The 22,160-nt window shown below is 39.7% G+C and overlaps 1 protein-coding gene across 1 annotated transcript in view; it reads right to left on the reverse strand.

Moving 5' to 3' along the window:
- LOC113441236 (TGF-beta receptor type-2-like) overlaps positions 1–22,160 on the reverse strand; it is a 57,274-nt gene extending 35,114 nt beyond the window's left edge. The window contains exon 1 of the mRNA XM_026708129.2: positions 21,871–22,160. Within this exon, the coding sequence (XP_026563914.1) occupies positions 21,871–21,976 (106 nt within the window). The 5' untranslated portion in view covers positions 21,977–22,160. The remainder of the gene's footprint in view (positions 1–21,870) is intronic.

A 22,160-nucleotide genomic window follows, 5' to 3' on the forward strand; every position in this document is an offset into this window, starting at 1 on the left:
GGGTCATGTGTATTGGGATGGCAAATTGCTGTCTTCAAATTGACAAGGTTGGCAAAGTCGTAGCGCAGTTAACTACTGAGATGCGACAATTAACCTACAATCGGGATCAAGTATGGCGAGGTATGGACCTCAAAAATATCTTTGGCTCCTGGCTCCCAAAACTGCCAGGATTACAAGCTATAGTAGCGCTCATAGGTATTATTGCTGCTGGGTGTGTCATTCTTCCATGTATATTACCAATCTTTGTTCGCACCATCTCCAATAGTCTGTCACTGCTAGCAGAAAAACGCGCCATTGCACAGGTCAATGCCCTCTGGGAAAAAGAATCTCTGTACAAAGCTATACCCTCAGAGGCCCCCGATGAGAACATGCGCACGGGCTTCTGTATGGGCTATAGCGAAGAACCAGAAGAAATCCCTCTGCATAAAACTAAAACAGAGGAGATGCAGCAGCGAATCCACATATAACAGCCTGGGTATATGCCAAGCCTCACGTAGGCAAAGGAGTTTCGATACCTGCAAGACCTCACGTAGGCTGAAAGCAGGTATCAGGAACAAAAGGATGCTGCCCACCTTGGGCTACTGGCTGGACTGCAGGCGCAGATTGGTTACTTTGTATCCCTTAAGCACTGTGATTGGGCGCTACAATGTATCCACTGAGACCCCCCACTCTTTTAACATGTAAAGTAGACTGGACTTTCTCTTTTGTGACGTTTAACAATGTGTGTTCAATAAAAGAGCTTCCCTGAGCGCGTGTTCGGAGCTGCTCATCCAAGACTGAACCGGCTTGGTCTCTTTCTTGATGCATTGGACTCAATGAGGAGCCCTCCTAATGCGGAGCAAAGCCGCAAGCAATGGCAAATCACTCCCCTATCGTTACCAGGAAACTACAGGAATATTTCCGGGAAAGTCACCAGGACTGAAGCTTGACCCAGAAGAATTTTTTAAATTATATTTAACCCATTTTATTGTGAGAAGCAGAAGCATTGCTACGGACCACTGAAAAATAAGTTTGAAAAAAACCACTTTTAAAAAAAAGCAGTTTCTTTTCCTTTCATCACTTGGGAAGCAGCTAATAATTATACCACAGAGAGATCTCACAGAATATGAAAAGGACCAACATTTTAAACAAAAGGCATTTGGCCATGTATGTAATGGTATAGGACTATAGCTAAATTGGGGAAGGGGGAGGGAAGAGGGAGGGAAGGGAAGGGGAGGAAATGGGAGGGAAAGGGAATGGAGGGGAGGGGAGGAAGAGAAATCTGTCAAGGGCGGCATCCAGGGGGAACCAAGATGCCTATTATTGATATGGAACTGTCACTTGGAGTGGATGAAATTCCTCCATTTTACAGTATTAGACAAGAATTTTAAAATTGATAATACAATTTTTACAATGATCAAAAGTCTGCTGTGAGAGGTCTGCTTGATGATGGCCTTGATATCATGGGTACGCTGTTCCCAGAGTCTTCCTCACATTCTGAAAAGCGTGGGCAATGCGTTTTTCTTCCAGTGGACTATCAGCCACTAATCCAATGATGGCTGAGTAGCCATTCAAGGTTGTTTTGATTGCGGTGAGGGGGGCAGTTATGATTTCAAACATTTTAATTTTAATTTTATTTTGGAAACCAACCACCACCTACATAAATGAGCAATGTAATCTTTTTTTAAATAAATAGTAAAACGTATTCAACAATTGAAAAAACCTGGGATAGCATTATGCTTGGATCAGACAAAAGGTTGGATAACTGCTCAGCGTGAGATTCAAGATAACACTGGATTTGACAGTCCTCTGATCTGTTAACTTTCTATCACTTGCTACTGAACCTTGGGAGGTTACAAAAATATTTCCAGGTCCTAGAACAACTGGAATAAGATAGAATTTAGGGACTTAAAACCTTGAATGGTGATATATGGAGGTAGTTACCACTCTCTCTTTCAATCCAGTGAGGTCCTGCCAATGGGGATCCTTGCACAAGCTGCAAAGAAAACCAAGTCCCTGGTTCTGATTATCAGAGTCATGGTGTTCCTCCAAACAATATCTATTATTTTCCATTATTTGACACCTTACTGTTTTGGGAGAAATCCTTTGTTCTGGCATGACACCAGCAGTAAGTCTCCCGCCCCACTTCCTGATGCCATATTTTGCATGACAGAAGAACCAGTGTTTGAAATGAATTGGTGAATTGGTGAATTCACGTGAGTGTGTGTGTGTGTGTGTGTGTGTGTCGCTTTGCAAGAAAGCTGATTCATGTTATTGTTAATTCCTTCTGTCTTCAATTTATTCTTGGAGAGTGAGTTGTACTTAATTAGCTTAGAGCTGATTCCATGCTTTCCTTTTCCACTTTTTAAAAAGTTTTTATTTTGATGTGTTGCATTTACCTCAGCCACATCTGGAAGCTTTTTGAAAAAAGTTTGCTAGTACTTCAAATGCTTGTGCAGCTTTATAACATTATCTGCATATTAGCACTGAAAGAATTCATCTGGTTTTATTTTGGGCTAAGTTGAATGATGTGGCAGTTAAACTGAGTTAATGGTTCAGGGACATAACATTCTAATAGTAGGTTTAGCAACTTTCTTACTCTACTTTTTCATTCATTAACAGCATATGTTCCATCACCAAAAAAAATTGCTTTCAAAAAAGATAATGTGGCATTGCATCATTGCAGTATTCTTTCACTGAAAGTCTTTGAAAGAAGTGGAAATTTATTGGAAGGTAATTTTTTTTAAAAAAGCTTTCCTTAAGTCAATTCCTGGTGACAACATTTTTATTTTTATTCATCAGCTTATATACTGCCTCAATCACAAACTATTTACATCCATGAAGCTTCCTTGGCAACAATGCAGAAATTGTTTGCCAATGCCATTTTCCAGACCTTTTTTTAAAAAAAATGTTCACATCTAGTCTTCAATCTTGGGATATTCTGGTGGTCTTCTCTCCAACTGTTAACTGTCTGAATTGCTTTAGCACTTTTAAGATTACTCTCAAGGTTAGCTAACTCATGGTGATGTTCTCCCCATTTTGAGTCAAGATTCCAGTTCTAAGTGTACTTGGGTGAAATTTATCATTTTAGCGATAGCCTGGGAAATCAGCATATTGATTGAATGGCTGGATTAAGCAGCCCTAAACATGACCAGTCATGCCTTGGTCACTTCCCAGTTTAACTACTGCAATCTGTTCTATATGGGGCTGTCCTTGAAGGGTATCTAGAAACTTCAACTGGAGCAAATGCAGGGGCACAAGCAGTTATGTGTTTCTGGTAAAGCACATGTTACACCTCTGTTGCGCAAGCAGCATTGGCTACCAATTTGTTTCCAGGTTCAATTCAAGATGCCAACGGCTTCCACAAAAGCAAAATCACTGGCTTGATCCACAAAAACACACTGAGACATAACAGAGACCCAGAAGATGAACAGACCTATGGAACAGCTGTCCTACCCTACATAAGAGGCACTACAGACAAAATTAGTAAGATACTGCACAGACATCACATCAAGACTGCCTTCAAAACAGACAGAAAAATAGCAGCCATCCTTAGAAATCCCAAAGATAAAATTGACCTGGAAAACCAAGGCATATACGAAGTCCCCTGTGCATCATGCCCGGCCACATACATTGGACAGACCAATAGAAGAATAAGTACCCGCCTGGATGAACACAAAAATGCAGTCAAAAAGCTGGAACACACTTCCTCACTAGTCCAACACATGGAAGCCACAGGTCATAGCATCAACTTCAATGTCACCAAAACCCAAGCCACCATAAAAAACCCCAGCCACAGAATCATCAGAGAAGCCATAGAGATTGAAAAAAGATCTGAAAGCATGAATAGAAGAGATGATTCTACCAGACTGTCAATCATTTGGAAGCCTGCACTCACAAACAAAAAAATCTCCACACCACTAGCCAGGCAAACACCTGGGCACAGACAGATCCCCCCTGATACCTCCAGCTCAAACACACGCCAACCAGGCACCCAGATGAAACCTAGCTTCCTAACTAATGATAGCCGTTCATTTACCAGGAGTCAAGCTGCACTAAAGGCCTCCAATAAAGTAACACAATGTTGCCAGCCAATCAAGATACAAAAAGAGCCAAAAAACAGACAGAAGATATTAGAAACACCAATCAAGCAGAACACAGCAAACTCCAAGACCAATAAACACAGACCAAGACTCCCAACCAATCAGGGTGAAAAAAAAACCATTCTGGCACAGCAATAGGCTGCCCCAAATTTAAATCTGAAACCACTATAAAAGCCTGACTCACAGATAAACACTATACAGAAGCCTGATGATGGCAGATGAGATTCTGCCGAAATGTTGCTACAACTTTAATAGCACAACTACAATGACGTGGGAAAATACCCGAACAAAGCTGAATGCCATACATGTAAGTACCCGCGAAAACTTAAGAAATATATATATATATATATGGGGCATTCGGCTTTGTTTGGGTATTTATATATATATATATATATGCGAAATACCACTCACACATCATTACAAAATATCCAAAACAGTAAAGCCTACAAACTTGAAATTTGGCATATGTTCCTCTTGGCTTCTAGGTGCTCACTAAGAAAGGATTTTTCAAAATGACCATCAGAGCATTAGTATTTTGAATATTATTAACATGCTCTGATGCTAAGGAGTTCTACTCCCCGTCCCCAATGAAAAGAAATCTGTTCCAAATACAAAACACAAGCAGCGGGGAGGAGTTGCAATTTTAGTTTCACAGCACCAAGCAGCTTTAGTATAGAACAGTTGAATAAGCCATGCCCAGGCTCCTTGCTGTCTCCTTCTTGCTTACACAGAAAATACTGTTTCACTTTCCAAACAGCCCTCAACTCTCACACACTGACAAGATGCTAGCCAGATGAACACTGGTGGATGCTGGTAGGCAGAGGCAGAATCCCCCCCCCCCCTTATTTTCCTCCTCAAAAACTAAGCCTGACCACACAGTTTTGTAGTGGAGCTCAGATATCCAACTAGTATTACATAGAATAAATATGAATATACAGACTTCAGAGAGTAATTAGGACTGCAGAAAAAACAATTACTATCAACCTGCCTTCAATCGAGGACCTGTATACTGCACAAGTCAAAAAGAGGGCTGTGAAAATATTTACAGACCCCTCACATCCCAGGCATAAACTGTTTCAACTCCTTCCCTCAAAACGACGCTATAGCACTGCACACTAGAACAGCTAGTCATAAGGACAGTTTTTCCCGAAAGCCATCACTCTGCTAAACAAATAATTCCCTCAACACTGTCCAACTATTTACAAAGTCTGCACTCCTGTTACTATTAATCTTCTCATTGCTCCTTATCACCCATCCCCTCCCACTTGTGACTGTATGACTGTAACTTTGTCATTGGTATCCTTCCGTATATTGACTGTTTCCTAGTATGATTTGATTGTTTATTGTATCCTATGACTATTATTAAGTGTTATAACTTATGTTTCTTGACTCTTGACAAATGTATCTTTTCTTTTATGTACACTGAAAGCATTTGCACCAAGACAAATTCCTTGTGTGTCCAATCACACTTGGCCAATAAATAATTCTATGCTGTTCTGTTGTGCCTCCGAGGTTTGAACCAGGTCAGTCAGCAGATGTAGGCTAGAGTGAGGAGGAAGATCTGGCGTTGAGATTCGAACCTGCATTACTGAGCGACGTTGAGAGGAGTCTGGGGGAGGAGGAGCTGAAGCTGAGAGATGAGCCTAATTTATTAGAAGTTTCAGAGACGTCTTCCTCTTCTGGAACTCCCTCCCTGATTACACCTCAGGTGTTAACCGTTAATCAGGAAGGTGTGCCAGAGGCTTCAAGCAATGATGAAACTGTCGGATGCTGGCTGGATGCTAGAACTAGGAGAAGATTGAGACGTCAATCTCAATTAGAAAAGAGACCTCCGGCCAAGGATTAATTAATGAGACTGACACGCCCCTTCAGGGGATATATAAGGAGCATGCTAACGCCTCTCCCCCGCTCGAAGCAAAGTGGATTTTTAGTGCTTTTTGGATATGGAAGAATACGTTTGAAGTGGCCGTCGTGATTTATGAACAATTCAGCTTTGCCAGACAGATTCCAGGAAGACTGCTAAGGACTATGTAAACAGAGCAGTTAACTCTTTTGGGTCTGGTTTTGTTTTGCTTGAATATTTGAACCTGGATACAGGTGAGACATAACACTATTCTATATGATTGAATATGATAGACTAGAGGATGCATTTTAGTTAACTGTATTGTAAGGATGCATGAAAACGTTTGATCTCATATTTTTTTTAATCCAAGGTGTTATCTAAAGGGAAGGGGAAGAGGATTCTCTCCCCTTCTCCAAGTTTTCAATATGTTTGAGTGCTCCTAATACAGATGTTGAAAGTATGGATGTTTCTTGTAGATTTCCTGGCTATTTTCTGCCTCAGCCCGACCCCAGCATAGGCTCTTCAAGCATTTGTTCTACACTGGCTTTCTGTTGAACATCTGTGATCACTTGCCCTAATCAGATCTTTTCTGGAAATAATTGTATTTCTATACCATGGGCTATAAATAAATCTGAAATGAAATTCAGTTAAGGATGTTGTGACTTTCAATTGTTTTACTTCAAATATCTGCACTGGTCTCTTCTGTGTTCCAGAGCAGATTAACCAGAGAGAGAAAGTAGGCTAAAAATGCCTCAAAAGAAAAATCAAGTGTTCCTACAAATTTGAAATACCCACCCAGATCCATTGCATCTCTAAATGATGACTTCTTAAACAGGGCAGGAGGGTCAACGGAGATGGAATTCAGACATTGTGTTAAAGCCACCAGTTACAAGTAATGATTTGTTGACTAAAACACAATGTCCAGGTTCCCTGCAAATGCTAAACAGTCAGGCGGCTGTTTTTATTTTCTGTTTGGCGTATTGAATGAGTTTAACTGCTATGTCTACTGTGTGAAGTAAAGGTTGGTTCTGCTTGGCTGAAATTGAATAACTGGGTTTCTTTGATGAGGAAGAAAGTACCTTGACCAAAACCAAAGTAATAAATATCTTTACCTCAGGGATTAATTGAACAAATCCTGGCCAAGATATTGTGTTGCCTGAGATCAAGCAACCATCTGTGCCAGTAGTGGGGTTCAAATTTTTTTACTACTGGTTCTGTGGGCGTGGCTTGATGGGCATGGCAGGGGAAGGATACTGTAAAATCTGCATTCCCACCCCACTCCAGGGGAAAGTTACTGCAAAATCCCATTCCCTCTCCACCCCACTAACCTGCTTTCCAGCTCTGTTCTCCTGTGCAGGGCAACAAAAGAAGACCCAGCCGATCAGCTGGGACTCGATGGGAGGCAGAGAATAGATGGGGGCAGGGCCAGTCAGAGGTGGTATTCCGAACTATTCAGAATTTCCACTACCGGTTCTCCAGAACTGGCCAGAACCTGCTGAATACCACCTCTGATCTGTGCCCTTCCCTGCCTCTTCTGTCATCATCCCCTTCACTGTCCTCTCTTGAAGGTCTATCCCATGGATAGCATTTGGTAATAATTCTGCCTTCAAGTTACTCTGGCATGTATTACCTCTGGCCTTTATGGAAAAGATGCTGTTCCTTGTGTGAGAGCTTGAAAAAAGTATTTTGACAATTGGTTGGAATTCTGAATAAAATTTTCTGTGACTGTTAGGTCAGAAAATTGGGTATACAAGTGGAAAAAGTTCTGGATAGATGCACATGGGTGAAGTAATTAGATGGTTGTTTCTGTTGCTGCTATATTATTGTTGTGCAAATGTCACAATCTAATCAACTGTATAATGATGCCGTGGATTCAGGTCCTGTCCAAGAACTAAATATTGGAAATCTCTCCACAAAATGTACACTCTTCCAGCTAAAGGGATCTTGTGCAAAATTAGTGGTGTCAAGTCCAATGAAGTTTAAAAGGTCTGGAATCTGGTGAATCTTTTTGGTAATATAGCATGAGCTTCAGTGACAATCAATATGAAAAGTTATTTTTTCCTCTACCTTACCCTTTTGACTTCAATTTGTAAATCATAATATTTTGTTACTTTCTCCAGTTGTTTTCCAGCAATTCAACTGCCTTCCAGTATTGGCACATCACACATTCTTCCTTTCTATAATAGTGTCTAGTTATTACAGTCTGACTCGGCCTGTCAATATAAATTTTGACATCCTACAAAATTTAATTGCTTTTTGTAAAAACTCAAACACATTTTCAGACACATGCTCCCAATAGTTTTAGTTTTTGCAAACAATAAAGACAAGTTTTCTACAGAAAATTCCAATGGACAATTCTTGCAATGCTATCACAGCATTGTTTATTGCCTGTTTGCACGATACAGCTACCAATGAGCTAATCTACAAAAGTTTTGCTGCTGTTGATGCTTTCTTGGGTTTTCTCCAAAAATAATTTCAAGATAGTTATATGACAGTCTCCATTTTATCTCTCCAACAATCCATGAAGTAGGCTGAGATGAGAGTGAGGGGCAGGCCCAGGGCCACCCAGGGTGTTTCCATGACTACAGATGGACTAGAATTTGAAACTTTGAATCTTATTTCAGTTCTTTAACCATTATATTACATCGGATCTCTATATTACGTGTCTAGTATATTATAGATCCAGTATGAAAGATAAATGCTGGACAGTCGATTTTAAAGGGGTTGAGCTAAGTTTCATCCAAGTGGAAAGAATTCAATATCAAGGGGAATAAATTCAGATCAGAAGCAGATTCAGCTATGAATATGTAAATAAATCAAGGTTTCTTCTTTCCTGGAATAGTGAGGCCTCATATTAAGTCTGTTAAGTTCCTCTGACAGAATTGATATATTAGACCTAAAGTATAATTTTAATTGACAGTAGGTTTCCAAAGTTATTTTCTGGGGGAAATTATACCTACTCATGTTTATCCCTGAAAGAATTTGATAGACGGTAAAGTGAGAAGCTGCTCAGTCCTAAGGCTGTCCATTTAGTTTAAATTGTTTCATTAAAAAGAAATGACTGTAAGTCTTCCAAAGCTTAACACAGATCCAGATGTAAATTTGCAAACTTGGACACACACACACACACACACACACACACACACACAAATGTGAAATGAGAGAAAGATTAAATGCAAACTTATGAAAATTTAGTTTCTGCTGCCTGTTTCTGCACAATTTGTGGCCATAAGTCCATGTAGGATGTTCCAGAAGCTTTGGTTCCTCCAGAGACTCTAAAGTTATTGACCAATTATTAATTTTAACACTGGAAAATCAACTCAGCCAAGATTACAAAGCTCCAAAAATTCCTTAGTGGTCTTACTGACCATATTTTTTTCTGAAACATTGAAAAAGAACCAAAAAAACCTGACTTTCCTAGATCTTTTCCTATTAACAGAAAAAAAACATTAGTTGAAAAAGTAAAAACTACGGGAATCTAAAAAGCAAACCATAGTATTCTCTGTGACAATTTACAGAACAGTTAGACTTTAAACAAGCAGGATAGTAGGAATATTGACGTCTTTCAATCTTGGTGCTGAAAATACTGAGAATACCATGGTCCTGGTTAACCTAGAAAACAAACCAATAGATCCAATGCAGAGTTCGCACTGGAGGCACAAATGACCAGCTTCAAATTATTCCATTTCAGTTACGTTATGCAAAATTCCAACTCTATGGAAAGGCTCTAATTCTAGAAAAAGTGGAAGGAAGAGAATAACCAGCACCAAGCTGATGAGCAATCTCTTGGAAGTCCTGAATAACAAGATAAGGATAAGATCATCATGAAGAAATTCCATCTATGTGACACTGATGAATGTGGATTTAATTATATCCCTGGGCCTGAATCTAGAGACTGAGAACAGTCCAGGTAATGTGTTTCTTCTGTTATTGCAGGCCCATCACCTTCTCAATGACTTTTCCTTTTAAAAAAAATGAAAATTGGAAACCAATTGATGGTTATCTAAAATTTACAATTGAGCAATAGCTTCTCCTGAATGCACAACTATCTCATTCAAGGTAGAAAGTACTACCCCCCTCATTCACCCTCCCACTCAAGGACATCTTTGTCGTTGCTCTGACTCAACCTTCCATTATGTTCCTGGAGGCATTCATGAATCAGGAAGGGAAGGACTCTAGACTGCAGGGTAGTGGGAATGAGGTCTTGGAGAATTCTATCCCCTTCCTCAGGACCAGCAGGCTTCAACTCATCCTTCATAATGTTGCAAAATGAAGACTCTGTCATCTCTACTGGATCTGCACAGCAAGATCCAGGATATATCAAATATTAAGCGGGAGTCTCCTCCGCTTACTCTAGGATCAAGATAAATGCAGTCTTATTCCCAGGTAAGCGGATATGCATTATGGCGATCCAAGTAATAAATATTAGTGGTAATTAAGCCAACTTGGGGCTCTATAAAGCTCAAGTTTACTATAGTTTCCTCTCATACATTGATTTGGGACCACGATTTTACTGAAGCATGAAAAAATCAGATTAGTGAACAAAGCAAACCCTTAAGAAAGTGGGAGAAGAGAAGTATTCATATACTAAAGAAATGAAAATTGAGAAGCATTTGACCCCTGGCCTGCTCTCAAACCTGCTGGTACTAGCAGAAACATTCCCACTGACTTGGATTTTTTTTAATGAAATCCAAGGAAATATTTCAAGATAAACATCAGAACGCAAATACTTGCACCCAGATATACGTTTAAGCAGGTACCATTAAATGAAAACAATTTATATAACCTTCAAGCTGTTCCAAATTGATATTTGCATGGCAAGTGGTGAAAAGAGTTAACAATTTACCTCGCCATCTCCAAATTATGCTTTACAAAGGATTTATGTGACTAAAAAAAAAATAGCAATTTTTTTTTTAAAGCTTTAAAACTATGTCTGAGATATAGAAGTCACTAAAACTTCCCAAATTTATGTCTTTAGTAACATAAAAGGGAAGACTCTTATTTTGGGTTGATGCTAGTCCCAGGATAAAGTCTCTCTCTCTCTCCCTCCCTCTCCCTCTCCACCCTCTCATCTGTCTGTCTGTCTATCTATCTATCTATCTATCTATCTATCTATCTATCTATCTATCTATCTATCTATCTATCTATCTATCTATCTATCTATTATCTATCTATTATCTATCATATCCATCCATTTTTCTAACTATATCCAGTTTGTATTAATTTAGCAAGTGTTTTTACCATCCCATCATAATCAGCTTTACAACTAAATTTATTGAACAAAACAAGTTTTACTTTCCTTTTCTGTCTATCAGTATTTTAAATGTGGTGGTAACACATACAAAGCATTTATGTACAATAAGGGTTTTTGGGGGATGTTATTAAGAATTTTTAGGCTGTGTCCTTATTGGGTCTCGCAACACCCTACGTCAGGGCTGTCAAACTTGCAGCCTGCGGGCAGGAGCAGCCCTGCCTTAAGTTATAAAAAAGGAAATAAAAAAGAAGTCCTTCTTACTGAGAACAGAAATCACAGCGTTAATTGCATGCATGGAATCACTTTTTCTTTTGCATTTGCATAATTTAGGCAGCAGCTGCCCTCTGCTGCCCTCCAGATATTTTGGACCAATTGTCCTATCAGGCCCAATCAGCATGGGGGAACAAGATCGGGGGAAGTATAATTCAAAATGTCTTCAAAGGCACCAAGTTGCCTAGCCTTAACTATTTTTGATTTATTGCAACCCACACTTACAACACTATTAAAAATATGCCTATTTTGGCCTCTATTTAAGGTTTAGCTTTCTTTAGATGAGAGTACTTGGGACTTGTGGTAGCTAGTAATATTTATGTCATTTACATCTATATAAACTAAGCACACTGGAAGTGAACAGGCACTTCATCAGCAAGCAGCAGAACTGACAGCCCTGACTAGAATTCATAATATATTTCGGAATGGCTGAATGGTCCCCTGCCCATTCTTCATATCTGCTACATTATTATAAATACGGTCTGGCTTTGTGGATAGCCAATAAGCATGCAGATAATCGTTCAGTGGGGTTGAACCAAATCCAATATTTGAAGTTAAATATGTTTATAGATTTGCCTTTTGGGGGAGAATACAAGGTGGCTCACATATAGGCCTTCTCACACAAATAACCCTGTGAGGTACCCCACGGGTGCTTTCTCTGGAGGCAACTGAACTTTCTTGTTTTTTCTTTGAAGACATTTCACTTCTCATTCAAGAAGTTTCTTCAGTTCTGATAGGATAGTGGGGAATGGAAGGATCAATCTTGCAAGGAATATAAATCTATCTGTCAGAGCTGAAGAAGCTTCTTGGATGAGAAGCAAAATGTCTTCAAAGAAAACAAACAAACAAAGAAGGTCCAGTTGCCTCCTGAAAAAGCACCTCTAGGATAACCATGACCTGGATGACTGAGAATCTCTAGACTTTTAACCCTGTGAAGTAGATTCTGCTGAGAAAAACTGATAGCTCCACAGTCATCACATAAGCTCCATGGCTGAATAGCGACTTAAGACATTCAACTTCATAATCCTACAAGACAAGCACACTCCATCTGGAAGGAAATCTCATTGACCTCAGTAGAATGCATTTCGAATGAATGGATATTAAATGATCTATAAGGAAGGCTGAGCACTGAAGAATTGATGCTTTCAAACTATGATGTCAGAGAAGACTCTTGAGAGTCCCTTGGACTGCAAAGAGATCCAGACAGTCGATCCTAAAGGAAATCAACCCTGACTGTTGTTTGGAAGGACAGAGACTGATGCTGAAGCATAAATACTTTGGCCACCAAGTAAGAAGAGAGCACTCCTTGGAAAAGACCCTGATGTTGGAAAGATGGGGGGGAAAAAGCGAAGGCAAAAGGAGAAAGGGACAGCAGAAGATGAGATGGTTAGATAGTGTCATCGACGCAATGAACACAAATTTGAGCAAGCTTTGAGAGACAGTGGAGGACTGGCATGCTGTGGTCCATGGAGTCACAAAAAATTGGACATGACTGAACAAAAACACACCAAATGATGTATTATAGAAACTGTTTTTTTTTCAAGTGGAAATCTGACCTGGAGACTTAAGCTGCCTAGAGTTTCTTTGCTCTGCAGAAGATATAGATCTGGGTGAGAAAGGATTCCAAAGAGCAGCATAAAGAGATCTAGCCTTATCTTTGGAACAGTAAATATGGTAGAAATGTTATGTATTACAGTATATAACATATGAGAGATGAGGGCTTGTGCTCTGTTTTAAATCCAAATCGGTTCCTGCTGATTTAGTTGAATTGCCTGGGAAGTGTTTGGAAATTTTTGCAGGCGCTCCATTGACCATCTGGTGGAACTTTGACGAGCCAACATAGAGATGTCAGAGCAAGGCAGCTGCTGTAACTCAGAGATCCAGTTCTGTGATCCAATAAGCTAAGTGTTTTTACAACTTGTTTTGTTACAGTGATGAACCTTATTCTTAAAAATGCCACTAACTTAGAAGAAATGAAGAGAGGGGTTTAACGATCTTTAACAGCAACAACAACAAAAACAGATCGATTCAGGAGCAACCATATTTCTGCATCCGATTCAGTTTTCAGCTGATGCCATTTCTATCTTCCAGAAATTTTAAATTATATCTTAATGTTAATAATTAATTCAATTGATCAGTGTAATTGGTCCACTGTTTCTATGCAAATAGAGTTTCTTGTGTGCTCCTCTCCCAACCTGCATCTCTCAGTGTGTCTCCTGCCCAATTCCTAGCAGAGTTTGAGAAGTCATAGAAAGACTGGGGAGGAAGGAGAATTCTACCCAGTTCTCTAGCTCTGAAAGAATGTATTGTAATCTCAAAAAGTACAACTGTTAGAGGCATTATCCACAGATATGTCATAAGCATTAACTACAGAGAGTCTGGACAAATAGATTCTGTCCTTAGTAACATAGAAGGAAAGAATCTTATTTTGGGTTGATGCAGTGAGCTGGTGCCCGGATAGACAGAGCCTCCTCTCTCTCTTCTCTCTCTCTCTTTTCTCTCTCTCCCCCTTCCTCTCCCCCTCCCCCTCTCTCCCAAAAGTGTATACAATTTTACAGCAATTCTCCAGCTCTGATGGAACGTAATCTCAAAAACCACAACTTCAAAGCCATCAGTGCTATTATAATAAACTGTTTTATGTTTATTTCTTTCAGTTGATACTAGTTTAGATTTCTTGCTATAGTGGCTTTATCCTAAAAAGGAAATTATGTGCTTGATTTAGATCTACACGGGGCGGAAGAGTAAGGTATTATCTTAATCCAGTTGTTGGGTCCTACAATTAGTCTTTGATTCATGATATCAAGCTTTTGTTTGTTATTGTACATAAGAATCAATGCATACAATGTATATGCAAATCTCTGGCTGAAAATCCATTTCTATATCCTTTTATCTGGAAGTAAACTAGCTCTAGGTCATGCCTAAGTACTGTCCTATTCTAAATGTAGAATACCTGATATTATGCCATTTCCCATACAAAGCTGTCTGACTGATGAGATTTCAATAGAGAACTCCCTTACTGTGGCACTTTTATGAAAGTAATCCTATTCTGTACAACCACTAATTCTGAAAACATCTTGCTTTAGAAATAAAGCTTGTTCCATTTTTATTTATTTTTATTCAGGCACATACTCAAAACGATTTTGCTCATCCTGCTTGTTTTGATTCAGTTTGCTTTGCTTTATTTTTTTTTTCCAGTCAGATTTATGTGTCCCTAAAATATTTGGGTTCATTCTGGCCTTCTATGCTGAAGACTTGGAACAACTAGTTAGCTGATCACAGTGATAATATTAAAAACCATAGCAATAACAAAGAATAAGCAAACAAACATGATTAAGTCTTCCAGCAAGAATAAAAGGCATCTACAATTTGGAGATAGTTCAATATTCCATCTATTCATCCCATGTTCTCCAGAACAGCCAGCTGTTTCAAAAACTTAACAAGAAAGAGACAGTCTTGATACCTGAGAGAAAGTTGCCCTGAAGGAGCCAGGGTGGGGGGGGTTATATTATTGAAAAGACACGAGACTACTTAAGGTAGTCTTCCATCTGCAGAGAGACTCTTAACATACCTTCTCTTGCTCAACGTACCAGATTCAACTCATAGCAGGCAAGCTCTGAGGTAATAATTCCCTTGGCAACTTCAAGGCTTGTGGTGACTTCAGCTCCCAGAATTCATCAGCCAACTATGCTGGCTGGGGAATTGTGGGAGATAGTCCACAAGTCTTAAACTTGCCAAGTTTGGAGACCCCCTGCCCTAAACCATAGAAGACTTTAAAGATGGTGCTCACCATCCTGAATCGCATCAGAATTATCAGTAAAAGTCTGCTTCTGGTCGCTTATAGAGTTCTGGATGACTGTGTACCTCCTGTGATGAAGTCAGAAGACTAGAAATAGGAATTGGTCTCTGATTTCCAATTTACCTTTTCTGAAGGAAGCCTAGTCTTTGCATCCTGCCATATATATCTCTCGGTCATCAGAACCTCAATTTTTCATCCTCCTCTCTACTTCTCTCTACTTTCTCCTCCCTTCCTCCCTCAGGACAATTAACAATGAGATGCACCACACTCTTCTGCATCTACCAGGCTTCCATTCAAATCCCAAAATATGACACTCTTTCAGTGGCTGTTCTTGATTGTGTCACTCTATAGGTATCTCAATAGCCATTCACATCACTTCTCACTAACACCCCTTACTTATATAACTCCCCAAAACATCCTATCCAACTAGCCTCTGTCTCACCCATTCTGTACTTACTTAGGCCTCAAAGAAGCCTATCCTCAATTACTGTTTCTCATTTGAAGGATAGTTTCAATCACTATAGTTTTTTCCTGTTTCTGCAACCTTTCTCCCTCTTCCTCATCAATTCCTTTGGCCTTAGACAAGTTTCCTGCTGTTCTCTACAACTGCTTACAACTTTATGGTGGCTTGCTTGCAGGCTGTTATTGCAATGTTGGCTTCCTTTTTGGAACTCACCCTGGCTGAAAACACCTGGCATTGCAGCCACAACTGTTGGAACACCTAAGATGTTTCCCTGTTAGTGCTGCATCGACTGTAAATGGTGTTCCTCCACCACCACTAACAACTTGGTGCCCCTCACTACCTCCCAAAGATCTTACCAGGCTTTGTCTTTATATGGCTTTACATTGCCTCAGTTTCTCTCTGCCAACCATCTCTTAGCAAGATCTGCAGCCAACCGCTTCAGGATTTCAGCCAATATCGCAATTCCTGGCTCTCTCAAACTATCTCTGTGTTCTCATATTGTTTGTCTTTCTTCCATCCAATGTTCCATCTCTCTCCTCACATGCCTAACTACTCAAATCCAATAAAAATGGTTCATTAGTAGGGAATCCCTACCCCCGCTCCCTTGCTTTTTCCCTAACGAGTTTCATTTCACCCAGCTAAACATATATCCCCCTTTACTCAGTGCCACGTTAAAACATAAAAAAATATCCTTTCACTGTTCAGAGCCACTACATTGTACACCTATATGTTAATGTTAAATATTTGATATATTGTATACCCATGAAAAACATCTCCTACTCAGTGCCACAGGACTAAAAAGAAGTATAAAGGATTGTTTAACTATTTGGTGATCCAAGATTGTATTGTAACCCTATACATTACCTAGTCAGATATAAGTCCTACTAGTAAATGATGAACTGCTCCAACTAGCTGCTTATATAGTAGTTTATAAAAACTTAAAACATATTCAGATGAAATTTCATTATAGTCCTTCAGAAGCCAAAGCCTCCAAAGCTTCCAAATTTGAGAAATACAGTGCTGACTGAAAAAAATACACTTGGTTTTGATACCTGGCTTTCAAGTAAAAGGATTTGAAGAACTCTGCATGTAAACTTTGGATCTTTTTGGACTTTACTAACATAACACAAGCAAAACATATGCAAAATGCAAATATATAAATGAAAAGCATTATATAAGACTGTTGTTTTGAATTTTAAAATATCTACTTAAATGAAATTTAAATATCATTTTTCATTTGACATAGTCTGAGTTATTTCTGCAGGAAACATAATGAAAGATCTCAAATTATCTTCTTTTTCATTTTTTTAAAATAGCATCAACAAACCCTGGAGCTGGATGCTACCTTGTTTTGCTTCTTGAAAGTGCTATTTTCCAATAGCAATTAAACACAATTGCCCCAAAACCAAAGATTAAATCACAGGTGATCGATGAAAAGATAGTTGAACAAATGGGGAGAGCAAAGGAGGCTGATGGAAGTGCCATTATGATCACCAATGAAGAAAAGCAAATCTCTAATGACTTTTGTGAACTCCATATAAGAGATGGAAGTCATGATGTCCTTCATACAGAAAGGAAATCCTGTTGCGCTGAGTTTGAGTTTGTTACAATGAGGTGCTAAATAAACAGGGAATTTTTCCTTGAGTTCCGCAACCTTGAGTTTGTTACAATGAGGTGCTAAATAAACCGGGAATTTTTCCTGATAGCTACTTCCTCCTAGTGAAGAACAGACCTGCTTTGTACAATCCTGATTTGCCTTAGTGACTAAACCCCAACCAAATGGCTTCACAAAACACACCAAACCATAAATAACATGGTTTATTTGGTTTAACTTACTGTGATGCATTAACCTATAATGGGCAGAAACAACTAAGCCATGTTCCTGATGCAACTTCCTCATCAAGTATAAGAGAAATAAATATATTATGGGAATAATCAACATGGTGTCCTTTGGCTATTTTAGAACAGAATTCACACACGTGTTTTGCTCTTGCCAGCTTCCTCGGATTGACAGGTTGAGAGCAGTTGGCTTCATGCCCAAAGTGGGACTAGGATTCACACTCCCTCAGTTTCTATCGTAAATCTTAACCACTGCACCAAAGTGGCTCTCAATTTTATTGTTCTTTTTTCCCCCCGGTTTAATCAGATCCAATGCTTGGAAACTGCCTGGACAAGTCCCTGCAATTTTCTAGGCAACGTTTTTCAGAAATGGCATTGCCTCTTTCCTAGGACTGAGAGAAAGTGACTGGCCCAAAATCACTCAGCTGGCTTTGTGCCTCTACTCATCTACAAAGGGATGCATTCAATTCAGGGGACTGAATATGTCAAGTACAGTGATTCAATGCCCCTAGTTCTTTCAAAGTTTTGTGCTAGAAGAACCTCAATAATCCACGTCTCCTTGGTTTGGGGAGAACTAGATAATTTTCTTTTTGTGAAATGGATTGAAGACAATGGTGGTGGTGATGATAATACTCGTGTGTAGGGGAGGGGCAGATTATGATAATGATGATAGAAGAAGAAGAAAAGCATGTGCTTAATGGAGAGCAACCCAAAGACTATGTTCCTGTACATCTGGTGAGAATATTCCTCAGCATTTTCCAGTGACTCTGGAAAGATGCCCATTTGCAAATTAAAGACAGAAATTAAAGTTCTGGAGGCTTAGCTGATCTTATATGATTGCCTGTTCTATATATCTGGTTTGCTGCCGAGATTGAATTGATTATCCATCTGCTAGAGACATAGCCTCTCATCCAAAGTTTACCTAAATGCGAAACATTTCAGATACGAATAAAATTACTGCTTATTTTTATTTTACCCACCTCAGAAAGATGGAAGGCTGAGTCAACCTTGAGCCTGGTGAGATTCGATCTGCCAAATTGCAGGCAGCCACCAGGCAGCAGAAGTAACCTGCAGTACTGCATACTAACTACTGTATTAATAGTGTGTTTATTTGATTGATTGATTTGATTTGTGTGCTGCTGCCCATGGTATAAAACACAATTGTGGACAGCTTGCAAGAAACATAAAAGCAAAAAATCCGAAGTGCCTGACTCTCTATATGCAGCCCATCTATCCATACAATCCTCAGGCTCCAAGCTTCCCCATACATGTGGGGAAGAAAACAACTTTTTATGGCTTTTTGAAAGGGTAAAGAGGTGAGGGGCTTGCTGGATCTCAGGAAGAAAGTTCTTCAGTAGGGCAGGAGGTACTATAGCCTTCCCAGGTCCCATTAGATAGCAACATTTAAGGACAATAATAATGGGATGTGGCTTGATATAGTGGGTAGTAGGAATAACCTTGAGGAGCCTTAAGATGAAGTGCAACCAAGGTAATAGTCAGATAAAAGATATTGAGTTCAAGGAAGAAATGTAATTTGAGAAAGGATCTCAGACTTGACCTTCCCTAATTCTCACAAAGGCAAAGACAGGGAGGGGATAACCATACTCAGACTTTCATTAGTCCTTGTTTAGCAACCACTTTAAGCAATAGCAATAGCACTTTGACTTATCTACCACTTTACAGCCCTCCCTAAACAGTTTACAGAGTCAGCATATTGATCCCAACAATCTGGGTTCTCATTTTACCCACCTCGGAAAGATGGAAGGCTGAGTCAACCTTGAGCCTGGTGAGATTCGATCTGCCAAATTGCAGGCAGCCAGCAGGCAGCAGAAGTAACCTGCAGTACTGCATACTAACTACTGTGCCATCACGGCTCTTAACTGAAATTTGGGTACTAATTACAGTTTCTGTAAACCCAAAGTGTTGAGTGCTCTGTTTGGAAGACAATAAACTCAAGTTAAATAACTGCGTATGAATGATCCAGAAAGTTGTGTTGTGTATTGGTGATGGTGGTGCCCTAGTTTACCTGGATTTATTTTTTACTTTATGCAAACCGAGCTGTTGAATTTAATTTGGCTTACATTTTATATTCAAGAAAGCCGGTGAGCATGAAGATGCCGATGACCAGCATTCAGCCATGCCTAGGATCTCACTGAAACTGATGGGAAAGATTTGAACTATTCTCCTCTTTTACCTTTAGTCTCTGCAAATAGATGTGCATAGGTCCTGCTTGACAACCTATTCCTGTGCTCAGTTCTATGCACTGAGTTCTGCAGACCTGCAGATAAGCTTCAGGGCTTGTAATCTTAACTCAGGTTAGCTGTTTCTAGCTGCTGATACCCATGAGTTATATTGGACCTTCTTTTAATTCCTAAAAGACCTAAGTAGGAGTGATGCAACATTTCTTGGCAAAAGTTGCACAAAATCCTATAAAATACATCTCTTCCTTTCTGCTCTGCATCCTATTTTCTGAACTTCCAGTTTAGCCTCAATCAGAGACATTCTCCTACAGCAGCCTCCACCACTGGTGTCCTCATGTGGACTTAATTCCTCTAGCTCCTCAGACATATGGATATGATAGTAACTGCAACGCTACACATCTCTAATCTGATTTTTTTGAAAGGATGTTTTAGTGGAAATAATTTTTTTTTAAAAACCCGTATGTCCAACTTCTAGTTGTCATCTCTAGCACATTAAAAGATGTGTGTGTATGTCTACGTATCTTCTGGAGGAAAATAAAACAGAAAAATGCCATTGTAAAAATGGTAAATCTATTTAAGCAAGTATCATAGCTTAGTCACATGCAGGAAGTTCATCCTCTGCTTTTTTTTTCCAAATTAAAAATATGTCAAAAATATCTTTAAAATATCCCAGATGGTGCCTCTTCCTAAGGCCTTGCAGATCTACTGCAAGTTGTAATGAGTACTCCTGGATCAGTTAGATTAGGCCTATATGGACAGCTCTGTATAGGTTTATGTGTATAGGTTCCTACATTCAATAGTTCATCACTGATCTGGTTGTCCAATTCAGCAATCAAGAAGAAACATGAGAAACTCCAGCTTGTATAGAATTTTGGGCAGCAGGAATGCTGCCCAAATAGTTTTGTAAATGATGCCAATATAGCTGGATTCTAAAAGATCACCAGACAAGAACTATCTGTAGATAACAGAGTTGGAAAGGATCTTGGAAGTCTTCTAGTCCATGCAGGAGATCTTATTCCATTCCAGACCAGTAACTGTCCAGTCTCTTCTTTAAAGCCTCCAGTGATGGAAGCACCCACAACTACTGAAAGCAAGCCATTCCACTGGTTAATTGTTGTCACTGTTAGGAAATTTCTCCTTAGTTCTAGGTTGCTAGGTTAGTTTTGAAGAACAGCCTCGTGCGCGGTCTGCTCTTCCAAAGAAGCTGGAATAAGCAGCACAGGGAAACCTTCACTCATAGGACACTGAACGCACAGGATTGGCACACCTAATAATTAGGAAGTCCTTTCCTGGAAGTTCTCACCTTGGATTTCTCAGAACTATGAACAATCTGGTTTTAACGGAAATGGGGTGTGCCAGTAAAATATACAAATGCCATATAAATATACATATTTGCAGGTGTTATATACCTTAGGGTACGCACATCTGAGAAGTCTGTATACTTTTTTTTTTGGACTTGCATATGGCATCTCTGGGTTAGTGCCTTCAAGTTATAAACCAAGGAAGTAGCCTTTGTAGTATCGTGGGGCTGTTTTTCCAAAGTCTGGCAGGGGAAAATTGTAACAGACCATTATAGACATATAAACAGAACGTGTGTAATGAGGAATTATTTGCTTATGTGCTGGCTGAGCTGAGCTTCAAATAGTTAAGATGCTGTTGCCCAAATGTGCCTTTCACTTCTCAATAGTTTACTTAAGCTTAATTAGTTCTCTGCTTAAATCTGTGAAAGTGCATGGGAAAAAGAGGGTGGTGAAGAGGATTGCTGTAACTATCTCAGCATTCAAATATGCCGAACTTGAAACCATCAACCAATCGTCTCGGCTGGATTAAGTCTGGTTAAATATAATCAACAATTTTGAACTGCCGTTTCTAAAAAGTTCCCTTGCGTAACTTTAATGCCGACCCAGAACTGCCTACGGCAATGACTGTGTTGCCTTCAAGAACCTGAAGTACTGAAGTGAATTACCAGCCGCTTGCTGAAAAGAAGCACGGATTAGATTTTCAAGTCAGTTTATTCTAAATTCTCCAACCTCTCGGCCGTCTCCTTCAGCTAATCACCCACAGAGGAGAAAGAAGCTTAAAGAGAAGGAAAATAAACAGTGAAAGTTAGTTCGTTACTTACAGAGCTGAAGTAGCAATAGCAGAAGCTGAGGAAGCCTCCTCCAGTAACCCATTTTCTGGATCTTGCCAGCAACCAAATCCCAGTTTTGCGGTGCTGCTCGGTTCATCCCCCGCCAGCCAGCCTGTCCAGGGCTTGTGAGGCTCCTTGCTAACAGTGAAGGGGAGGCAGATCCAGCAGTTTCAAATCCAGCTGTGTGAGTGTGTGGGGTCCGCCCAGGAACTGAAGTTTCTGAGCCGACGAATGCTGGCTCTTTCTGAACGCACACAATTATAGGAGAAGGAGGAGGAAGA

The sequence above is a fragment of the Pseudonaja textilis genome, chromosome 1 (assembly GCF_049901715.1).
Source record: "Pseudonaja textilis isolate UNSWEBS1 chromosome 1, rPseTex1.2, whole genome shotgun sequence".
Taxonomy (NCBI): domain Eukaryota; kingdom Metazoa; phylum Chordata; class Lepidosauria; order Squamata; family Elapidae; genus Pseudonaja; species Pseudonaja textilis.